The 23,920-nt window shown below is 38.4% G+C and overlaps 1 protein-coding gene across 2 annotated transcripts; it reads right to left on the minus strand.

Moving 5' to 3' along the window:
- On the minus strand, positions 1 to 23,656 carry LOC111840525 (calcium/calmodulin-dependent protein kinase type 1-like). Of its 2 annotated transcripts, XM_023805452.1 has the most exons (12): positions 23,627 to 23,656; positions 23,167 to 23,347; positions 18,429 to 18,544; positions 10,290 to 10,421; positions 5,751 to 5,825; positions 4,597 to 4,735; positions 2,996 to 3,122; positions 2,605 to 2,680; positions 2,381 to 2,493; positions 1,934 to 2,012; positions 1,553 to 1,640; positions 1 to 1,237 (listed from the first exon to the last, which is right to left on the minus strand). In XM_023805452.1, coding segments are annotated over exons 1-12 (1,353 nt in total). In that variant the 5' UTR covers positions 23,629 to 23,656; the 3' UTR covers positions 1 to 1,012. The 2 variants fall into 2 exon arrangements, with proteins under 2 accessions (XP_023661220.1, XP_023661221.1); XM_023805453.1 differs by lacking the exons at positions 23,167 to 23,347; positions 23,627 to 23,656 and adding an exon at positions 22,938 to 23,133.
- Between the last annotated feature and the right edge of the window lie 264 nt (positions 23,657 to 23,920).

The raw sequence follows: 23,920 nt of genomic DNA on the forward strand, positions 1-23,920 counted from the left end.
AAATGTTCCAGCGTTTTTTTTAATTCTTTAAGCAACATGGCACTTAAACTTATATTAACACGCTTATGCCTCCTGAATTTTATCGGATCATAAAATATAACTATGATTAGTAGAATATTGAGATGCTTAAATTAAGAAAATGAGACATATGGTTTAATGACAATAAAAAAACCCCTTTAGTAATATCCCCGTTTTCCCATCAGGGAAAAATTCCAGGACCTCATAGCTGTACCTAGAATGTTGGGCATAAATATGGTGTTTACTAATTATTATACAACCTGATATGTAGCACTGCTCAGTTACCTCATATAAAGCATAAGCAATACTGATGATTGATATAGAATTACATGGTACCATTTCAAAAAAAGTTAATAAATGTAATCCACACAGAGAATATATATCCCCACTATGCTTAATTTGAATTGAAAACAAACCATAAAAATAGAAATACGCAAAGAAAATAGTTCCGTGTTAGCTAATTTTAGTTATTAATATTTTGCAGGATTCTAATCTCATTTTAAGATAGACTAGGGGAGACAGCTAGAATAAAAGATCAGCGTGAATGTATCTAACCTTCTGCTTCTGTAGCGCAGAAGCAGAAGTATCTCTGCAAAAACCGTATAAACAGGATTATCTGAGTGCTGTGAAATTTTTGGCTGAGAGGGATATTTAAACAAAAAATCCAACCCATTTCTATACATGGAGGGGGTAGACTAATAGTATGTTGGGCCTGTACATTCTCCCATCTGTGACACTGTTCAGCTTGTGTCTTATTCTCTGAATATCAGTGATTCCTTAACCTGCACAGCCTCCCCTCCCTAGTAGATCCTTCTGGAATAAATGGAGTTCCAGCGGAGGGTTTTGGACATTACTGAAAAAGCAGTTGGAGTGATGCAGCTGTGTCTGAGCTCTTCCTGCTGGAGGGCAGCATTATCCACAGGTCTGCAAGCTACTGAGCCGCACTGGCCTCTGCATTCTTGTAGCAGCCACCTGTATAGCTGGCCAACCACTGCTAGTTGAATGGGGCTGTTCCGGAATAGTGGAATTTACAACTATCCTCCCCAAGACCACTGTCATGGCAGGGGCTGGTGGGTGAGGTCTGGCTGGGGCTCTGCTGGCCGGGGCTCTGCTGGCCGGGGCTCTGCTGGCTGGGGCTCTCCTGGCCGGGGCTCTCCTGGCTGCTTCCCAGCTGAAGTCTCTTCATGTGCCTGATGGCTGCTGTGGCGTTGAACGCTTGCTGTGTGTGCAGTCACAGAGACATACTCTGGTAAGCATCTGATATGGGCATATTTGAGCATGTGAAAAATATTATAGACCTAACCTTCCATTAGGTCTTTATTCATTTACTTGTTCATATGTTTGTTTACTTATCAAGGGAGTATTACCTGGCTTTTGGTCATTTTTGGCAAAATTATAAAAATAAGTGACCTGGAATATTTTTATATTGACTTTTTCAGGTTTTGTAGAATTGTGACTGATCATTTTTTCACAATAGTTGTATAAGGGAGTCAGCAGGTACCTTCACCTCATGTTAAAACCTGCCTTCACTCACCTTCCACTTGCTTTTGGCAAAGTTTTTCCTCATCTGAGTGCTGACAGACTCGTGGATGTTCCTGTCCAGGGCTGTGTCCCCAGAGATCCTACAGAATAAGAGAGAAAATATTAAAAAATAAAAACAGAAAAATAACAGCTGAGGACGGAACAAGAAGTCATGTTCCCCTTTTTTATACTGAGTGGTAAAAAATTGCATTTTTTATGCAGCATGCACATATCTCCACATCTATTTAACTCATAAATCACACTAAAACACAACATTACCATAATAGCATCTTCTAGCCAAATAGTGAGCTACTTTATCCTAGCTGGATAGTTTATCTCTGGTTTCTCCTGCTGGAGAACAAGCTCATGAAAAGCAAAGGAGGTATCTGAGTACCATGGATGCTGCAGGGCCTGTTCACATGTGAATCTCTTTGTGGGATCTTTCTCCATCAGGTGGAAAATGAAATCTTTAGCTGTAATTAAACAATAGAAACATCTTTTGTACTGTTTATTCCAAATTTTAATATCATTGTGGCATTACAGTGAGTCAAATAAACATTGAAAGTATTGCATAATGTATTTTTTCAGCTTTTTGTTAAGTACCTCTTTTCTCTGTTATTAACAAAAGATGACAAACTCACATGTGCATTATTTACATTCTCCTTTGAAGCTACACACCTCTGGTTCGACATCAGATACATGAAGAGGCTAGAAATTAATCACGCAAGACTGATTGTGCTAAAAATGTATCTGCAGCTCTTTGTCACAATTATCTTATATACATAAAGAGACAAACAATGCCACTGCAATACAGATAGAAACAACAGATGAAAAGAACTACCTGAATCTGAGATATCATCCCAATATGGAGAATCAAATTCATACTCTGCTTTTAAAATCTGCGTGAAGAGTTTGACATCATTTTCGTCATAAAATGGAGGGTAGCCACATAACCTGCAATGACGGACATGATATCATAATGTAAGGAGTGTTACTCCGTGGAGATTTCGAGACAAACTGTGTGGATTAGGAAGGCTGACACTGTCCAGTGCTCTTCATACTCACAGAATGTAGGAGATTACCCCAATGGACCAGCAGTCTACAGCCTTGTTATAAGGCTTCTGAGCCAGAACTTCAGGAGCTGTCAGTATGAATTGCCCACAGCTGTGTCAGGTCACAAGCGACACTCTTACTCATATCCGTAACATCATGCGGTTAACCTAGCTCCTCATGTAGCTCTGGCATACTTAAAATATTTAAAATATGATACAGAGGAACACATGTCTTCAATACTAATTGCTTTCACCTAGCTGCCAGCAGGTTTCACTGTTGTAAGAGGTAAAATGATAAACACACAGTACAAATTATACAGACTAAATATACAAACGTGACTTTTAATTGCCTTGTTTTTATGTTAATACTGCCATACAGAGATCGCACAAGGTGATTTATTTACCTACATATCCAGGAGTGCCGCAAGCCGTTGACATCACGACATCCGATGCCTCGATCTTGGATAGTCCAAAGTCACTGATCATGATTTTGGAGTCATCGTCCATGCTGTAGTAAAGCAGGTTCTCTGGCTGCAGAATTAGCATGGGATTGACACATGACATAAGAGAATGATCAGGCCCATAACACTGATGTTCTCACTTTATTGTAGACACTCTGACAAGTGAGAAGACTTTTGGAAGGTTTAGTTTTTTGGTGCTCCTGTTGTGTCCCTGTATCTGTAGTACACCTCAGGTATTTGATTAATCCAAATAGATCAAACATTCTGCATAAAGACCAAACACGCAATGAACTAGGGCTGGGCGACAGAAATGATACATACACTAAAATTAAGAAAATTTAAGAGATAATAAAATGAGAAATTTCAATAAACTGTTGAATGTAGAACCAATAAACACATAACAAGGTTGGAACACATATCAGAGGAAACATCTTTTAAAAAAATGAAGATGTTATGGATAAATAAGGTAAACAGATACAGATACTGGTGACGGGCCGATACTTTAGCTATTTAAAGAACACGCAATAGGCTGGTGCAACGTATTGCAACCTCTGCTGAAAATTGGTGCCAACTAAAACGGTAAATTCTGTGAACTTATTTCACCACTCGAAGCACTGGCATCCAAAAGAAGAGTGTTTTCCAACCCAGTCCTAAGGGACCCACAGACAGTCCCTGTCTGGTAGGGAGCTGGGAGGGAGCAAAAACGTGGCCCGTCTGTGGGTTCCTGAGGACCGGGTTGGGAAACACTGCAACAGAACATACAGAATGCAAGTCTGTAGAGTCACAGTTACAGACACCAGCAATGTGGAACCTGTCCCCTGGTATGAGCAACGAGGCAGTTAGAGAAAAAGCCCAGCAACAAACCATACTTTCAGCATTTTCTGGTGTTACGACAAAAAAGTATATTTTCGTATGATTTATTTGTTAAAATTAGATTTCAGTTTGCAGTCAATTCAGTTCTGAATCTGTTTAAGAAGAATCCTCGGTACAATGCATTATGCAATAATGCTGCATTATGTAATAACTCAACAAAAAGTAAAAAAAATCACTTTGTTATGTAAAAGCACCCGCATTTTGTAATAATCTGCCATATTTTATAATAGACAGCTTGAACACAATAAGAAATACATTTCCCTACGTGTCGTAATAAATTATTAGATATTGTGACGGTTATAACAAAATGCTAGAGTTGCGCTTTTTAATGATGAAAATGTCATACTGTGCATTATGTACAACCAAGATGCAGGTCTTCATTGACACTTTGTCAAGTTGTTACATAATGTGACACTATTACATAATTGTAGTAACAATCCTAAGGGAGTTTTAAGCAGAAAATGGAGGCTTGAAGTTGATGAAAGTGGCAGTACATTTGGTTACAGTATCTGGCATCATAAATTACATTTTTATTTTATCATATAATTTTCTTCAGTGAAAAATCTTTGTTGACAATTTTTGCCACAGGTTTTGTCAACAAAATCAAGAGTAGTTGAGTAATACTAGATAGCTGTCATACATATAGCATGAAATGCTCTCACTGTCCTCACCTTCAAGTCTCTGTGTACGATGCCCATGTCATGGAGGTATCTGACAGCATCCAAGATCTGCTGGATCAGTTTACTAGCATCTTTCTCTGTGTAAAAGCCTTTCTCCACAATCCTGTCAAAAAGCTCCCCTCCAGACACTCTGAAACGGACAGCTAATTTTTATGAGGAAGATAATGGTTGTAAAACAGTCATCCAAACACTAAACATACAGGCATTATTAATGCAACTGGCTTGTCAGAAATAGTTAATACGGATGTGCCCTATGATCGATTAGCATCCCATCCAAGGTGGACCGCAGTCCTGTGCACTACGCTGCCCCCTATAACTCAAAACAGCATATGGCGGTAGAAGAAGGATGTATGTTTCTGAAAAAATAATAGACGGCATTAATGGATGTAATATATAATGTATCTGAAAACTGCACGCCTACAAGGCAAAGCATAGCCTTCCTTAGAAGCTTCTAGGAAAATGCTGGTCTTTGGAATATTACTGAAATTATTAGTCTACTGTACAGTGAAGAGCTGTCACTTACCCTTGCATTCATAAAAAAAAAAAATTGCAACATTATCATTCATAGACCGTATCTGATGCAATTTATATTGTTATAACATTTTATCATAAAATACTGTATTCTTATACAATGAAGAATCAGTCTTATTTTACAGTATCAACTTTTTAAACTCTTTCCTTCCACTTAGTTTGTTCTGGAAACACACCCAGCTCATTTTTTGGCTAATATCCCATAATACAGAAATTTTGACAAATTACAGTCATTTTGAATAAATCAGTATAGGTGAATTATACATGAGTTACATGGACCGTGGAGCTGGGGGGCTGGGGGGGGGGCACCCAGGCCCACAGCCAGGTAACCTTTGGAGCATCATAAAGAATTCAGTGATGAACAATCACAAAGAAATAACAGGTTATCGAAGGCCGAAAAACGCTGATAAAACTTTATTAATAAAAGGTCTAATTGTATCCATGTTTTTTAAAAGAAAAGGTTGTGTTTTTTGGTTATGAGGCTATGGGTTTTGCAAAAGCAAGCAAACAAACAGGTGTGCATGACTTTACAAGCCCAAGACACTCCCCCCCCCCCCCCTGTTCAGATGTGTTCTGCGGACCATGGTAAGTGAAGAAAAAAAGATGACACTCACAGCTGCATGACGAGATACAAATGGGAATTGCTCTCGAAGATGTCCTCTAGTGACACAATGTTGTTGTGGTTTACTCTGAAAAAAAAGAGGAATGAGCAAAAAATTAAACCTACGCAGTATGATATTCATACTATAAAATGTTGGCTTCAGGGGAGGCACTTGAAGCAGACACTCTACATATGATACATTATTTCACAGAATTTTACAATGACTTGACAGATTTTCTTTTCGGAATAGCATATGTGACATTGCTACAAGTCATGTTTGTGGTAATACTGTTATACTGGAATACTCTTATTCATGAATACTGCGCCAATACTACCTCTATTAGAGAAGTGTTATGAACTTACTACCGCTATGCTCAATAAGGTAAAGTGTTCCACATTAACATTTTTTTCATGACACTTCTTAGTTACACATTTATGCCCGGAATAGTTTTGGAGCTTCGCTTGTAACCTTCAGTTTCAATGTTTCGCCTTCTTCACCATTCATTTCATAAAATTCAAACACTTCACTTCACACTTAGGTTAGTGCAAATAAACTTATGTATAGATAATATTACAGCTTATTAACAATTTGACAAATTGTATTAACTATACAGAGTGGGTGGACAAAATGATAACACTATATGAAAACAGATAATCACTAATGCAGTAATAAGTCATTTTAAGTTGAATTACCATTAGCACCACCTTTTATCTATAGAAAAAAGTCAAAAAGAGCATTTTGATACAACTTTTCAAAACATTTCCAAAGAGGCCCAAGAGTTAGTGCCAAATTGCAGGTGGAAAAACGGAAACAGAATCTTGTGTGTCATGAGAAATGGTGCCAAAATCCAGACATCATACAGTATACCAAACAGAGAAACTGCACTGGCAATGGGAAACACTGGCTGCAAGTCGATAGGACAGACAGACATTTATCATGATGACTGCTAATCACCACTAAAGTACAGTCTTGGAAATTAACCATTAAACTAAACCAGCACTTCAAGTGACCCAGTATTAACAAAAAATATGTTGTGAGTAATTTATAGCAGGGCTGGCATTCAGAAACCATTAGTATCCAAGGCCAATTAATAGGACGCATAACTTGGTGTAAGGAGCAAAAAACCTGCGCCCATGAGCAATAGAAAAAGAGTAATGAGATCTGATGAATCACCTTTTTCCACCTCCTTCTTCCCATGATTAATTAGAGGCTTTTCTTTTTAGGAATAGTCCAAACTCCCTTCACACACAGGAGTCGTGCACTCAAGTCAAACAAGCAGACAGTTAAGCTTATTCTCCCGTCTACTTAAGTATGGGGTTTAAGGGTAGAAGATCTTTGGCAGTCATATGGTTTATCGTGCCTCAAAAAAACGCAGCATCCTTTTGAAAAACACTTTTTTTATGGGACAAAAGTACATAACACTGCCCCATTTAATGAAGTGGGACATACAGTAGAGGAAAGTCTGCTTTCCCACTGTTTTCTACACCAATACTATATGGAAATCAAGGTAGGACTGTCCCCAAACAGAACAGGACAATCAGGGGCAGTTCTGCCCTACTTGGTGCCCAGAGCAAAATATGAGCCAATGGCTGCAACTGTCTGAGATTCCCATGCAACTGCCCATCTTGCCCTTGCCAGGATCCACCCATGAGTACAATGATCTCTTACAATCAGTCATGGTGTGACTCAGCCACAGGAACTTTATGTCACTTTCAGGGAACAAAATTTTATGACACTGTGCTGAAAGACTTAATGAAGTTTTCAATATAGACCCCTATGCAATTAATTACATCTAGTCAAAAAGGTTACTCAAAGAGTATAAAAAATCCCAGAATACTCATTCTCAGCATCCCATCTTCACCGGCTTTCCCTGCCTGTGATGTCTACTCACTCACTCCGCACTCAGAGAGCCAGGTGTGTGATTCTTTCTGCGAACTTCCTGTTGGTGCTTGAATGAAACATTCCTATGAAACGTTACATAATATATTTTACACTGAAAGGCAACTTCTTACTGAGTAGTTATAAGGTTACACATTAATTAAAAGGTTGCACTGCAGACATGAGCTCTTTAGTTTATTGGTAGAACCCAGATAAGGGCTGAACAGGTAGATGGAGGACAGGAGCAAAGAAAGACAAATGCGACACTGCACGGCTGTGACACTGCACGGCTGTACACAAGGACATTTGCAGGGATTCGCTGAGCATGTTGCACCCATTGTTATGAAAGACATAGGCCACATGTGTACTTAAATGTTTTAAAATTAACAAGGAGTAAACAGACTTCTGCGTGATGTATTTCAGTTAGCTTTCTTTCAAAATAATAGAAGGGTTATAAAGGATGTATATATGCAGTTAAAATTCAACATATACACTGCCCGTCCAAAAAAAAAGTCACCATTTTAATTTTTTGTTGGGCCGCCTTTAGCTTTGATTATGGCGCATATTTGTCATGGCATTGTTTCCACAAGCTTATGCAACATCTCATCCTGTATTTTCATCTAGATTTGCATTCATTTCTCACCAAGATCCTGTATTGACAAGTGAGTTGAACCTCCATAAAGCCTCCTTCAGCACATCCCAAAGACCTTCAATGAGGTTAAGGTCACAACTCTGTGGTGACCAAGTCATGCGTGAAAATGATTCCTCCTGCTCCCTGAACCACTCTTTGACAATTTGAACCCATTGAATCTTGGCATTCTTGTCCTGGAGTATTCCCATGCCAACAGGGAAGAAAAAAATCCATTGATGATGGACGGAGGTGTAACCTGGCCATTCAGAAGATTCAGGTACTCAGCTGACTTTACTTTATTGCTGCATAACGTTGCTGAGCTGCAATAATGATCTAGTCATTGGCTTTTAAGTATTTGCTGATATAAATTCAAATGGCGACTTTTTTTTTGGACGGGCAGTGTACTTGAGAGAGTGTGCAAACACTATTACTTTGGTACATGTATGCCTTACTCTTGGAAAGAAAATTAATGACTTCCTTGTTGACATGTCACTGACACATCTAAGATATCAGATCCTTCACGTCTTTTTTTTGCCCGTTCACCATCTGTGACCCTCAGGAGGCAAAAGTGTAGTAATGTATAAGTCAGTAAATATCATGAGCTGCAGTCTGGTGTTACTTCCTAGCAGGGAGTAAATGATAACAGCACAGTATGTTAGTCATATTAATCTCTTTTAATTAATTTTATTCATCCTATATTCAGTAAAACAGTGAATGATAATAGCACAGTCGGTTAGTCATATTTATCTCCAGTAATTAATTTTATTCATCCCTCATTTGACTTCTGACAAGTGGAATATGCCTAGAACTGTTCCCTTGGGAGCCTTACGGGTGGAATCCTAATGGGTTTCCTGAACCACCTGAACTGGCTCCAGCAGCTCTGATTCCCTCTGCATGTCCTCACCCTGTCATGGAGAGTGAGTCCCTGAAACCTATGAATTTCTCTCCATTTCATGTTGTGCCCAATGTCTCCTTCTTTCGGTCATTACCTACAGCTCATGACCAGAGGTGAGGACAGGGAATGCGGACGACCTAAAAGTCCTACAGAGAAGGTATCTGAAACAGGCACGGACTCTGAGGGGAAACACTGGGGAGCTATTTCAGTGAAAGCATAACTGCTGTATGCAGGACTTCTGTGGGGAGAAAGTGATCCACATATTTAATGTGCATTGCAAAGGGATGCAGGTTAAGCTGTGGCAGTTCTTTGGTAAATCTGGTATGGGGTTTTAAGTGTGATGTGTACTTTGTTCTGCAGTGTGGTTGGTCATTTGGGTTGTACCTGCTTGATTAGTGTTGCTGCCCTTCTGAGTTGAGAATTTATGCCCTGTATGGCTGCTATTATTAAAAGATGAAATATAATGCAATAAAATGCTTATTGTAAAAAAAAAAAAAATTGTGCAGTTTCTGTTGCCAGAGTAAAAAAGTGGAAGGAAGATACAGTGTAAGTATAGGTTGGGTAATAATCACATTAGCAGTTTGGTATTGTTTGACAGCCAAGGTCTAATATTCCTGCTCTTGCCTGCCACCCAAATAACACTGTGCGTGACCCCCTCCTTTCATCTTGTGGATGGTGAGCCTACAATAAGCCTCAATAGCCTGAGGCCAACAAGGTTGGATGGGACAGATGCCAGCAGGTATTGATGGGCAAACACTGCCCTTATGCCTGGTTCCAAAGAAGTGACTCAGTAATCCTGTTAAGTGTAAGATACACTTGTTTGTCTTGTTTCCTTTCATTTAGGGTCTTAGTTGGAGTTTAGTTTGTCTGGCCTCTCCCCACAGACATGTTTGCCAAAGGTGGCCCAACCAGGAGCTGAAGCTCAAGATGATGTAGCTCTGTGAAGCATCAAGATGCAATCCTCTCCAAAATCCAAAATATATTGATTGGCTTGTACTGAACATTATAATGCATTATGAAGGTATCTATAATGCATTATGATTACTGCTTTGAGTGTTACCAATAATCCTTCAAATTTGATATAGAAGTACTGCTTCCTTCTTCCTCAAATACATTCAAATGCTAAAGACGACAATATGCCATTCACCTGAGAAGGACTGTAATTTCATTCTCAACGCTGTTCTCCTTCCCTTCCAGGGCTTTCTTTGGGATGCACTTGATGGCCACTGTCCTCTGTGTTTGCTTCTCCTCTGCCAGAACGACCTCAGAAAATGCTCCCCTGAAACAAAGCAAGACTGATATAATGAATGAAACCACAACATCTTCCAAGTGGAATTTGGTTGTTGACACCCGTGGCCCCAACAACAGAAATATTAACAGGCAAACCATTTTCAGATTAAATCACAAATGTCTTCTAAAGAAGGTCATAAACACCATTGTTTTGAAAAGGTCAAAGTCAGAGGTGAAGTTCATGCTATACACATTTCTGTCAATGAACGGGTATTTGCTACATGACATGCACATGCATCTGTGCAGGAATTCTATAATCAGTTTAAGTCACTGTGCATGCCATTAAAAATGTCTATGGTATGTCAGCACCAGAACAAATTTGACGGACGGGCTGAAAATTTTCATAGGGTGTGGGGGGGGTACCATATCTAGATATTTTTAAACAGAATAGCGATACACAAGATGTACGTAGAAAACCTGTGCGTAGGTATTATATTATCCTGCGGTATTGTCTTGTTGTTGATGTTGTTTTGAAAATATATTAATATAACATAAGAATTCGATATACTGCTCAGCCCTAGGTGAGTGATAGATGTTGACGGTTTAGGGGGGGGGGGGGGGGGGCGTAGCATGGGATGAGGAGATGATCCATGTCATGCTTCTGGGAGAGATCAACAGATCGATGTATTTGTTTTAGGATGAGTGCCTATATTCAAAAATACATAGACGGGTCCCTAGTGGGTGGCACTGGGGAGGCATTGTAATGCTCCCCAGGACTCTGACCTTAGGTTGTCGGGATAATGCAGTGCACAAATGCAGTGCCCTGACCGCTAATCCAGTGGTACCCCCAATGATGCATGAAGCAAGAACAGGTTACATTTCTGAGTCCTACTCCTTCCACAAAATTTTCTTGGAGCTCATCAATATACCAAACCTGGTAAAGAACAAATACTAATCGCAAAGATGACATATTTTCAGTGGAATAAAACAAAGTATTAGGCGATATCGTTGTCAGGGTCCCAGGGGGTCCTAGAGGCAAAACCATACAGCAAAATGCACAAGCTGGACTCCTACGATTGTTCGTTGTAGGGTAGACAATGAAATACTAATCTTTCTGTGCTGCAAAAACCAGCCAAATACCATGCTGGCCCTTGTAAAAGTGATAAGTGTATTGCCCATCTCTCCTAGCAGCAGGATCTTTCCAGCGGGGGGCTGCTGATTTGATGTATATTTGCTAGTCTTCACAAGGTCCTTGACACAGTTTGCCAAGGCAGTGTTGCCCCACATTACACAAGAGCATGGGAGGATAAGAGAAGGGACAGTTCTATCTTGTGGCTGGTTTCCCAAATGTCCTCGGGACCATAGACTGAACACATGTTGCCATCAAGGCTTCTTTCCGTCCTAATCTATTCTGTTTTTTCACTAGTTTTGCATTTGGCTACAGTCAGTGTCACTACTGGTAGCATGAGGTGATACCTGGACCCTACAGAGGTTGCACAGGTAGTCCAACTCCTCCAGGATGGTGCATATTGATGTGTCATTGCCAGAAGGTTTACTGTGTCTCCCAGCCCAGTTTCAAGGCCATGGAGGACATTCCAGGAGATAGGCAGTTACTCTAGGAGAGATGGACAGGGCTGTAGAAGGTCCTTAACCCATAAGTAGGACCAGTATCTGCTTCTTTGTGCAAAGAGGAACAGGATGAGCACTGCCAGAGCCCTACAGAATGACCTCCAGCAGGCCACTGGTGTGCATGTCTCTGAGCAAACAGTCAGAAACAGACTTCATGAGGGTGGCCTGAGGGCCCGACGTCCTCTAGTGGGCCCTGTGTTCACTGCCCGGCACCGTGGAGCTCGATGGGCATTTGCCATAGAATACCAGAATTGGCAGGTCCACCACTGGCGCCCTGTGCTTTTCACAGATGAGAGCAGGTTCACCCTGAGCACATGTGACAGAAGTGAAAGGGTCTGAAGAAGCTGCGGAGAACATTATGCTGCCTGTGACATTGTTCAGCAAGACCATTTTGGTGGTGGGTCAGTGATGGTCTGGGGTGGCATATCCATGGAGGGACACACAGACCCCTACAGGCTAGACAACGGCACCTTGACTGCCATTAGGTATCAGGATGAAATCCTTGGACCCATTGTCAGACCCTATGCTGGTGCAGTGGGTCCTGGGTTCCTCTGGGTGCACGACAATTCCCGGCCTCATGGTGCGAAAGTATGCAGGCAGTTCCTGGAGGATGAAGGAATTGATACCATTGACTGGCCCCCACGCTCACCTGACCAAATTCCAATAGGACACCTCTGGGACATTATGTTTTGGTCCATCTGACACCTCCAGGTTTCACCTCAGACTGTCCAGGAGGCCCTAAGCAATTTCTCAAATATGTCCCTCAAATAAAAAGATTCTAATTTATGTTTTGGCACATATCTTTACAGTAAAGTTCTTCTGAAACATGACATGCCAGTTTTACATGCCATTACATACCATTTTTATTTTCAGCTATTCTTTTCAGTCAAACATCATGTTTTGTACTTTGTGTGAGGATGGTTTTGTTTTTAAGAAGCTTTACCCATATGTTCCTCAAATAAAAAAGAGTTTGCTATATAAACCTTGGGGCTTTCTTTAGTGGCTTTCACAATTTGTTTACAGTGACTGTGCATTTGTGTTCCTTTTAGAGCTTTTTAAACATCACTCCAAATATGGAAAGCTGCTACATAGTGTTTCATATCTCATTCCTATTGGATAGATATTGAAATGGAATCAAATTAAATAGTATTGAATCAAATCGTTAGCTTGTACATCGGAATTCAGTCAAATCGGGGCATTTGTGCCAATACCCAGCCCTAGCCTTTAATTAGCATGATAAGCCTTGTTCATGAGAAAATACAGGACGTATTAATCATGTGACATCAGGCAAATGAACAGTTACATGTACGGTAGCTTTGAGAGTAACACTGTCACCACATAGCTCCAGGAATACAGATTTAACTCCTGCCTTAGCTCTGTGTGCACATTCTCCCTATAATTGTGTTTCTTCACATAGACCAAATGCATGTTTACAGTACATTTTATAAAAATCCTGTATATTTGTAGGTTAAGACGGAAATATTTTGCAATGGATGTAGAGGCTTATGATCTTCAACACAGATGGTGAGGAAGCAGCAGATACACAGAGTAACGGCTGAGTATTGTGAGTATGTGCCTGATAAAGGTTTCTGTGCAAACACGAGTATGTTTGCCGTGTGGCTTCTAACAGGATGTCCTGATCACAAGATGTAAGTCCCCCTTTTACCAACCGGCATTCACGTGACGCCCAAGAAGTATGTGCTCGTAAAAGGTTCATTTGGGTAGCTATAGATTACAAATTATAACAACTTCAGAAAAACAATGTGCTTGCTATACTAGTCCAGTAATATGCAAAAAAAATAAAAAAATAGGCCACGCTTCAAAGATTACAAAACACCTTAAGCTGAAGATAATGATGAAATAACTTTCAGGTGTATAGGTAATACATAAGGAAATTGACGTTTCTGAAGAATCTCTGGATATACTGCATAGACAACAGCAGAACTTTTGAACACAATGACTGGTGTCCCAGCTACAGCTTCAGTCAAGAAGCTGGACTCCCTTCTCATGACTCTCGTATCTAGCATTTTCTTTTTTGCCTATGAATTTTGATGTCCTCTGAAAGACATCAATTTCGCAATGCCTGCTCGTGAAGTTAAATGTTGCCCCCATACACATACAAAGCAGTCAGGGGCATAATTTGTGGCACCTGTTTTGTAGATAATGACAGGAAACACAATAAGGAACTGGAGATAAGAGTCTATGGGTCAGGCTGCATGACTCAGCGCTATCTTTCCTGCAGGGGAAATTCACCACCACTGATTATACTTGTTCAACTACTTCAGATACATTCATGATGATTTTTTCCTTCCTCTGAAAGTAAAAACAGTTCCCTGCATTTCTGGCTTGTGCTCCTGCTTATGCTGATATACTTAGTGATAAGAATAAATGTAATAAACATGTAATAAAACACCTAACTTCTTTCAGGACATATATATACATTTGTCACACACGCAGAAAGCACGGACAGAAACCCGAGTGGACGTCCCACTCTTGTTTACACTCTATGGACTAGAAAGAACATCGACTGACCAAGTTCCAGCACTGAAAGCACCTCGAAATACAATGCTCACAGAAAGTCTTGGGATGTTCGCTTAATTCAGTAAAAATAATGCAAATTTATTGGTTTTATTGAAAAAAAATATTCATTTGTTTACAAATCAAAATCACAGAAATAACCAGTAGTTTCAAGTAAAACATAAATTAATTTCAAGTAGTAATAAATTGAAAAACAAAATTATAGTTCTAAAAGAGATGTTCTGAGTTCATTGACAAGCAGTCTCACTGGGTGCTTTTTAATTAGTAACACCTTCACAATAACATAAAACCCCAAACATTTGTGTTTAGAATCCATTTGGGAGCCAGTCACTACAATTGTAATTAATAATAAGGTGGCAAGAACAGAACTGAATAAGTCGGTCAAAAAATTATGAAACTTAGGAAATATATGTGTGAAAAATTTACATTGCTTGTCAATGGACTTTTGTTATGAAACCAATAAATTTCACAAGATTAAGCAAGTGTCCCAAGGCTTTCCGTGAGCACTGTACATTGGCACGGATATTTAGCAATGAGAGTACAATCTATAACCGCAACAGAAGGAAATGAGAAAGGAAAAAAACAAGAAGGGTATATATCAGAGAAAGAAAGATGAACATGCAAGATACAAAAGCAAGAAAGAGGTTGAACAAAATGAACGGCATAAACAGTAATGGAATACGGTGGAATACAGTGACTCTATCACCTGAGGTCATTCAGGAAATTCAAAGTCTCCTTCTACAGTGCTACTATGGCATCTGTGCTTTCTGGGGGGCATCACTGCCTGGTATGGCAGCTGCAGCTCTCAGCACCGCAGAGTCGCATTAGCAGAGTGTGATACGGTGTGCAGAGACAATCACCAGGACAGAACTGCCCACCCACAGGACGTCCATATCATTTCGCTGCTGGTGTACCAATACATTCATGCATGTGACTAATACAAAATCTGAATACGAAATAAGTCTGAAGTAAATCTCCATCTCACATCCTTAACATTCAATCAAGTGGAAAAGGAGTGATCAGGCAGTTTGTGTGCATGTATGTCTGATTGATAATGTTTGTAGTAGGATGTCTGATTGATGAGTTATGTATAAAACGCAGTTTCAGCATACAGCCTCAACAGCTTGTGGTCACGTTGCATTACCATTCTGATAATGTGAGTTATGTAAGTTATTTTAAATAGAAATTATTAAACCAATACTTATTCTGAAATTATCAGTTCAAAACCAAACCATGCATTTAGAATTCCCAGGTAAAAAGATTACAAAAACCAACACACTTGTGCGCTATGTGGCAAGACTGGCACGCAAAAGTCTTTGCAGAGTCTTACCTAAAGTAAACAACTGCTAAATAAATCGAGACAGCCTAATGGTAGGTAAACCACTGTCAGGTGAGGCCGCATAAATATGGATATTCCAGTGATGACAGGCGAAAGCAAACAAATGACAGCAGCAACCTCTAGGTCCAGGCGAAACATTGTTTACATAGGTGGGCTTTTAGACAGCAAAACAATTGAACACACAAGCATACACATACAGACAAACACAGACACGATTTCTCAATTTCATAAATAGATAAGCCCTCAAAAACATCCTGTTATCAGAACACAAAGACTGCCAATCTGCAACTGATCTTACACAGTTCTCCACTCCTTTTCTCTCCTTTTTATAACACAGAAGCCATGTTTCCAGAGACAAAGTGCCAGCCACGAAAGCTCTACCGCGACAATGCAAATCGTAATTTCAATGAACACAAGACATGATTCCAGTTACAACATAAAGAAAATACCTATACGCTGAAGCTTTATACATGCCAAAAACATTGATACATAATGTTAAAATCGATCAGTGTTATTAATTGCAGGTTGGCAAGGAGTACTTAAGGAGTACTTAAATTCTGGTATTCTACGGCTAATACATACAAAACCTGAGGAAGGAAAAAGATCAGGCGAACTATAAAGACATGGAATTGTTTTGCAAAGGTGAATAACAGTCAGTGTGAAATCCCTGCCTAGACAAAGACTGCAGCGGGCTCATGCTTAACAAGTTTAAAAGAAATTTAAATTCAGTTCAATTCAATTCAAAACTCAATTCAATGTTCTAAAACTGGATTTAACACCAACAGACTGTGAAGAAGTGACTTAACTTAACAGAATGTGGAGCCATGACTAAAACTGAAAGCCCACACCCCTCCTGACATGCTATGAAAACCAAAACAATAAAAGGTGATGCTTCAGTGACAAAAACAAAAAATATATAAATTAAAAATTAATTCTATTCATAAGAACCGTTAAGTTGTCTATATGAAATCTGCAGAAATCTGTCTCCTTGAAATGTGCACTGCAAAATTCAGAGGGATTGCCTGTGTTTTTTCCCCAAATACAGAACTAGTGAGTGCTTAGGGAAAAAGTCTAACCCATCAAACCTTTTTCTGAAACTACTTGTCCTATTCAGGGTCGTAGGGGATCCACAGCCTAGGGGCATAAAGCAGGGAACAGGATGGGCGGCCAACCAATCGCAGGGCACAATCACACCCCATTCACTCACATCCACACACCTACAGTATGGGCGATTCGGTAACTCCAATCAGCCTCAGCATGTATTTGGACTGTGGAGGGAAACCGGACTATCTGGAGGAAACCCCACAGCGACACGGAGAGAACATGCAAACTCCACACACATGTGACCCAGGCAGAGATTCGAACCCAGGTCCCAGAGGTGTGAGTGCTAACTACTGCACCACCATCCCGCCACAAAGTCTAGCCCATTGAAACTTTTTGCTATAACTACGTTAGGGAATTCTTCCTTAAAAGAGTGCAAGTACAACTATAAAAAAAATAATGTTTCAAAACCTTACAAGTCTAAGTGCAGAAGAATGTGCAGGAGAATTTACATCGAAAAACATATATAAACTTGTGAATGCTCATTTGTTTAGAAACAAGAGGAAATTCCTCATTCTTAACATCATATTATCAGTTTTTGGACAGTTTTCATTGCAAAAAAAAAGCAGCCATGTTTTCCCACAATGCGCTAAATAGCAAAATATAAAAACAAATTTCCTCTTGCATCAAAAGAACATGAAACATAACACAAGCTGACAGAAATATACCGTATATGTGTAGATCTTACAAAGCCAGGCTCACTAAAGAGAGCCTCCATCTTAGTAAATAAATAAAGTAAATAAAGTAACTGATTAATAACAGAGACCACTGGGTATCCATAAAATCTATTAGATGTCTGATTGCTTCCAGGAACCTCAGACATTCAAGCTCTGGAAATGATGACTCCTGTTCCTCATTTTAAATTGCATTTAATATGAGCACCTACTGTGTAATATATATATATATATATATATATATATATATATATATATATATATCCAAGTTACTTTCTTATTCTTTTAAACTGGTCTCACCAAATTGTCTTGTTTCACATGATAATCCAAAATAAGCAAATCTGAAAAGATCTTGTAACATAAAATTATCCCATTTTCCTGCAAAATTATGGAAACTGTGAAATTGTAATAAAAACATCTCTGTAAAAATTAGTCTGTTAGTCTCAGCAGTATTTCACTGGCTGTGAAAAATAACTAAGTAAACTTGATGCTTACGACAATGCAATGTAAACTAAACATGCAAGATTCAAGAGGTTCATTTGTCACTTACATAGTTATACGTGTACAACATGTAGTGAAATGTAACCCTGAAATGCTCTTGCTGTACAAATAATTAAATATCAAAAGTAAGCGCAATGTAAAATAGAATCAATTAAAATTCAGCTGAACATCAGAGTATACAGAGGCAGTGTACACGTAGAATTGTTTTACTCCGTTAAAACAATTACTGTGACAAACTTGCATCATTCCTCAAGTGTTGATGGCAGATACTTACGTTCCTAGGACATCTTTGAAGTCATAGATCTCTTTAATATCTGACGTTTTCTTCTTCAACCCATTTCCATCTTCACCCAGAGGCATCTTTCTTTGGTCTGGCAAATGCTGGCAAATCTGCAAAAAGGGGGAGAAGCAGACTAACATTTTATGTTGGCAAAAGTTTTCACTTTTCATTTTACCTCATAGAATAGATAATAAAGGACTTTGCATGACAGGGACTGTTTAAGCGTTAACTATTAAACTTTGGCCTCTATGTGTATCATGCATTGTTCGTTCGGTGGGTGATGCTGTCACCTCACAACTGCATGGCTGGGAGCTCAAATGCTGCCCCTGTCCTGCTAGCATGCAGATTAGGCTCATTCTCCCATTTCCTACATCAGTCAAAAGACTTACAATCAGGTAAGCTAGTGTTTCTAAACTGCCTCTGGTGCATGAGAGTGTGTGATGGAGCAGCATCCAATCTAGGCTGTTCCCTATGTTTCAGTGTGTTCACTGTCTGAAAATGGTTCATTTTGAGAACTGAAACAACAGGTTGGAAAGGTTTAGTCTTATATGAGAGCATCACGGAAGATAAACACTTTCAGGGTCTTCAGACAGACAAGGAACAGGATTACTATTACGGTAGCAGAAACCGTGGGATTCAAGGAATGCAGTCCATCCTGTTAAAACAATGTGATTCATTTCAGTCCTTATCAACAGCCCTTGGGGCTGATCCTCCGATTAGCTGTGAGCCACCCAAACTCACTGAGATTGCATGGGTATGAACTAGCTGGTGGTAAGGAAGGCCGCAGGGATTTGTGGAATCTGAGGTGAACTTCTGCAGCTGTCCTCCTGTCATTTCAAGCAACCCATGCTTTCATTTGGCAACCAGGCATTGTTGTAGTTACTTTTTTGTAAATAAAATAGGGATGGGCTGATCAACTGTATTCAGTTCAGATCCAATCCTGAAACATAACTGTCAACAGCTTCCGATACAAGAGCTCTTTTTACTGTAATATTTAAATATAATTAATATATATAACCATATATACTTTATATATTATTGTTTTTTAGAACAAATACGAATGAAAAAATGTATGCCAAAAAAAATCTTTAATTTGCCTACTAGAAACATACATAATGCACTGTTCCACTTCGTTTGTACATCTTGCTTAAGCATTTTTGAGGCATTTGCAGTTCAGTTTCAATGTCTTCCAAGAGAGGATACACAACTGGCAAACACTTAATGCCCCACAATTGTTCTCCCACTGGCAACCCTGCATTGCTGTCTATCACAAGCTGTAGTGAGAGCACAAAACAGTCCAAGCTAGTGTACCCTTTTAAGGTACAGAAATGGACTATGAGGAATCTTTTTGTACCATTGAGGGTACATTATTGTTGTTTGTACCTTGGGGAGTTCATTTCTATACCTTAAAAGGTACGGAATTGTAAGGTACAGCCCTATTGACAAGCAAAGATACAAACTGGTACCCTTTTTTCTGAGAGTGTAACTATGTAACAACCTCACTATACAGTAATACTCCTGTTGATAGAGTAACGGTTGTCATGGCCACAGATTAAACCGGTACCTCTTATCTGATGCTGCCATTGAGTTTTGATAGAAAGTAAAAATCAATTACAATAGAAAGGAAACTAAATTTGTACTTTTCCAGAATTAAAAAGCCACAAAAATCACAATTTCTTGTAGGAAAATAATAGGTGTAAATTAATGGACCTCTAGCTACAGCTCGTGTTTGGTTAAAAGATGGTGCAACTTAAAAGATGACAAATTACATAGGTGTTGTTTTCAGTACAGTAGGTGTTAAGTAACAATAGTTTATTTAAACTGGACACAGCTTTACTAAGTGGACTAATACTTTCTTTAAATCCATAATTTTCTTCTTTACACTTGTAAAATTTGTTAATTGAATTATTAAAAGAACAGCTTTTCCAGATTATTTACCAAATTGTTTCTGTATTAGTCACAACTGGGCATTGTTTTTTCAACATGAGACAGAAAAAATACATAAAAGAAATGGTTTTACTTAGTGCCCTACGAATTAGAAAACTAGAAATATAAAAATATAGAAATATAAAAAATATTAAATGAAAATGGTTTAATTTAAACTGTATGCTAAAACACTTTGTTTTCTATCAGAAATGAGTGTCTCTGGGTCGTATAGTATTAAAAACCTCCATCAATAATAATTAATACTGACAGGTGAAGCAGAACAAAAATTCTATTTCAGTATATTCCTCCTGTGAGAGTGATTGCAGAGTATCTGCACTTAATAACAAGCTATCACTCCATAAATATTTGACAGTCTATTTATTGTCTGAGATCCAGCCCTGTACTCAGACAAAATAATAAAGTCCAATACAAGTTGCAAATACAAGACCCAAGTATTATAGCTTAAAAAAAATCACTTTGTATATTATTGTCTCCAGGATAAATTATGAAATACTTTCATGTTTTATTTCCCCTCACCAGGCAATTTAGCATTATGATGGATTTAATATAAATGTCTTTAGGTATGATAGATGTAAAACTGTACGACGATAAACTGTGAACGTTTTGCTTTTCTTTCAGCTTTTTGATTTTAAGATATTGCAGTGTATATTACAAACCTATATAACATACAGTGTAACCCTATGTTTTGCTGTTGATATTCTGAGTCTTTTTGTAACCCATCTTTGTCTCTGGTGGTGGAGATAATGTATTGTTAGGGGGGAAATGATTTATCATGACTTGTCCAAGATCAGCTCTTAAATGAATTCAGCAAAACAAGTAGCGCATATGAAACATAAACCTCACACGCATGTAATATTTCTACATTACCTCAAATGCTCAAATCTCAATTAAAAGAAATTTAAAGTCTTTTAAAAAGCTTACAATAAGCACATATAAAACAGCATTATGCGATTGCTAAAAACTGTATAAAAATATATGCAATAGCACGTACTTAAATTGTGCATGCTTCCATTGCCGACTTATTATAATACAATCAGTAAACTTTTCTACTGACACTCCACACATTTAATTGTCAGCAAATGACAGAGACATGACAACAGACTGCTAAGTGTTTTGCTCCATTAAAAAAAAAAAAAAACATACAACAAACCATGAAATAATTATATCGTTACCAAAACAAAATGTGAATCATTATTCATAGAAACTAAAACTAATATATTTAACAAACATATTTCCACAAACTGGATGCAAGGGCATAAGTTTGGGTTGATTATTAGGGGGGCTGAAGTCTCGGTGGTCCAGGGGGTTGAATTTGTTGGTTTTGATGATTGGTTATTGATTTTGATTATACCCCCAGCACCCCATAATTTACACCCATGAGTGGATGAAATTAAAAAACACTATCTAGACCTGTAGTGAGATATACAGTGTACTGTTCAACTCCTAACACAACAGCTCCATGAGATTTATGGCCATACAAAACAATTAGCATTTGTGGATTCAGTATTTAAAACTATTTTTTAATAAATACATCATTTTCAATAGTCAGTAGTCATCACAATAGCTCACACTGCTACCAAAACCAAGAACACATGTATTCTGTTGGAATGCATAAAGCAGTGGAATTTGGGCCACCATGATCCAGTTGCATAGTGGTTATTATTGTACATCGTCACCTTGTTTTATTTATAGATACTAAAAGTTTAGCAAAAAAGTTGAATACGAAATTGCACGGTGTGACTTAGTTGTGATTTCCTGATGCTTAACGGTCCACCTAATACTTACTGCATAGGGCATCTGCATCATTGAAGTGGCAGTCAGGTAGCCTATCAATTACTGATAAGTGAAGCCTTTCCAGAGTGGAGTGATTAATTGATAAGATGAACACTATTACAACGTCTAAATCACGCACAGAGCCAAAAGTCGAAATGCCGATGCACGTGCATATATGGGTTCACTTTTGTTATACTTACATTTCTGTACGTTTTATTCACATACGTGTTTTACATATGTAATATGAATATAATTAGATGGAGCCTATACATAGATCAAATCTAACGAGCAATCCACCATAATTTATTCTGAACATTTAGTCCTATAATAAGAAGAGCACATTGTCGTATTGTGCAATGATTTTTGGAAACAAATGTCCAGATCTCAAGATCAATGCTCATAACAATTTCATTAGAAAAGATGGTCGTCGCATTCCTTCAGTGTAAAATGGTGCCCATTTGGCATTGCTTTAACTTAATGAGCCACAAATGTACCTGCTAAATATTCCTAGCAAGTCCTTGTAAAAACATGGCATACCACTGCCGGGGACCATATAACAGTGTACAGATGATCTCTTAAGCGGTATCCAGGCGTTTAACAAAAACGCGATTAACAAGCCGTCAATTCTGTTAACACATACATAACCTATTTAAGACAGATATCCCGCCAGCACATACCAGCTAGGTTTCTTTCGAGATTTTCAAATATAAAGTAAAAACCTTATAACATTGCTGAAACATAAAATTGTACAAAACTGCATGATTGCGTGGGCAATACACTGACCTTAACTTCGATACCCCAGTGTTTCTTTCGATATAACGCGTTAAATATGTTATTAAACTACATGACTATGCACAAAATGGGAATTATCGTATTTATCACGTGTTTATATAAATATTGCGAAGGTGCGCATGTTTTATAACCAATAACTTGATCTATGATGTAGCAGATTAGCCAGCCAATGTAATCAGTACCGAAGTGTAACGTCCCTAACAGCTCGGAAACATCATACCTGCAGAAACTGAGGCAGCTCGGCGATCTCCCTCCCTCTCTCTCCACAAGTCCGTGCAGTCTGGTCTGGATCACTGGGTTGCTTGATGCTACTACGTCCCTGCACCAACAGTTCATCGGAGGAGGAGTAAATTGCCACTGAAACATGCAACTTCCTTATGGCATTCTCTTTTCTGAAAAACCTGTTTTAAAACATCATGATTCCAGGTAATCGCAGCATCTTTCATTTCAATTTCACACTACAAACATTACAAATAAACCTACAATTTAAATTCAACACACACATTAATTTTTTACCTATATACACCCATAATTAGATATAATACCCATTTCTAACTACACAGGTACAACTTTTTTGTCTCTTCAGACTGAAATGTAGATAAAAATAGAAGCATGTAGACTAAATTTTGAGTCAAACTTAAGTTCATGTAAAATAACAATCAATTTTCTTTTTATTTTACATTTTAAAATGCCTTGTACTTCGAAGGGATCCCAATTGCCAAATGTAGGTTTTTATTGTTGCAAATCTGAAACATATTTATCTAAAAAAGTAATAGTAAACTGGATAGAATAAGAATAATGAATTCTACGTATTAAACAAATACGCTAGAAACATTTATATAAATTTAAACGGCAACAAAATTTAAATTTCAAATATGGAAAAGATTTACATCGCCACCTTCTGGCGAACAACAGTTTTAAACATATTTTTATCTAGTCATATTTATTGTAGATATAGCATACAGTTCTTATTG

Source organism: Paramormyrops kingsleyae, chromosome 6 (assembly GCF_048594095.1).
Source record: "Paramormyrops kingsleyae isolate MSU_618 chromosome 6, PKINGS_0.4, whole genome shotgun sequence".
NCBI classification, from domain to species: domain Eukaryota; kingdom Metazoa; phylum Chordata; class Actinopteri; order Osteoglossiformes; family Mormyridae; genus Paramormyrops; species Paramormyrops kingsleyae.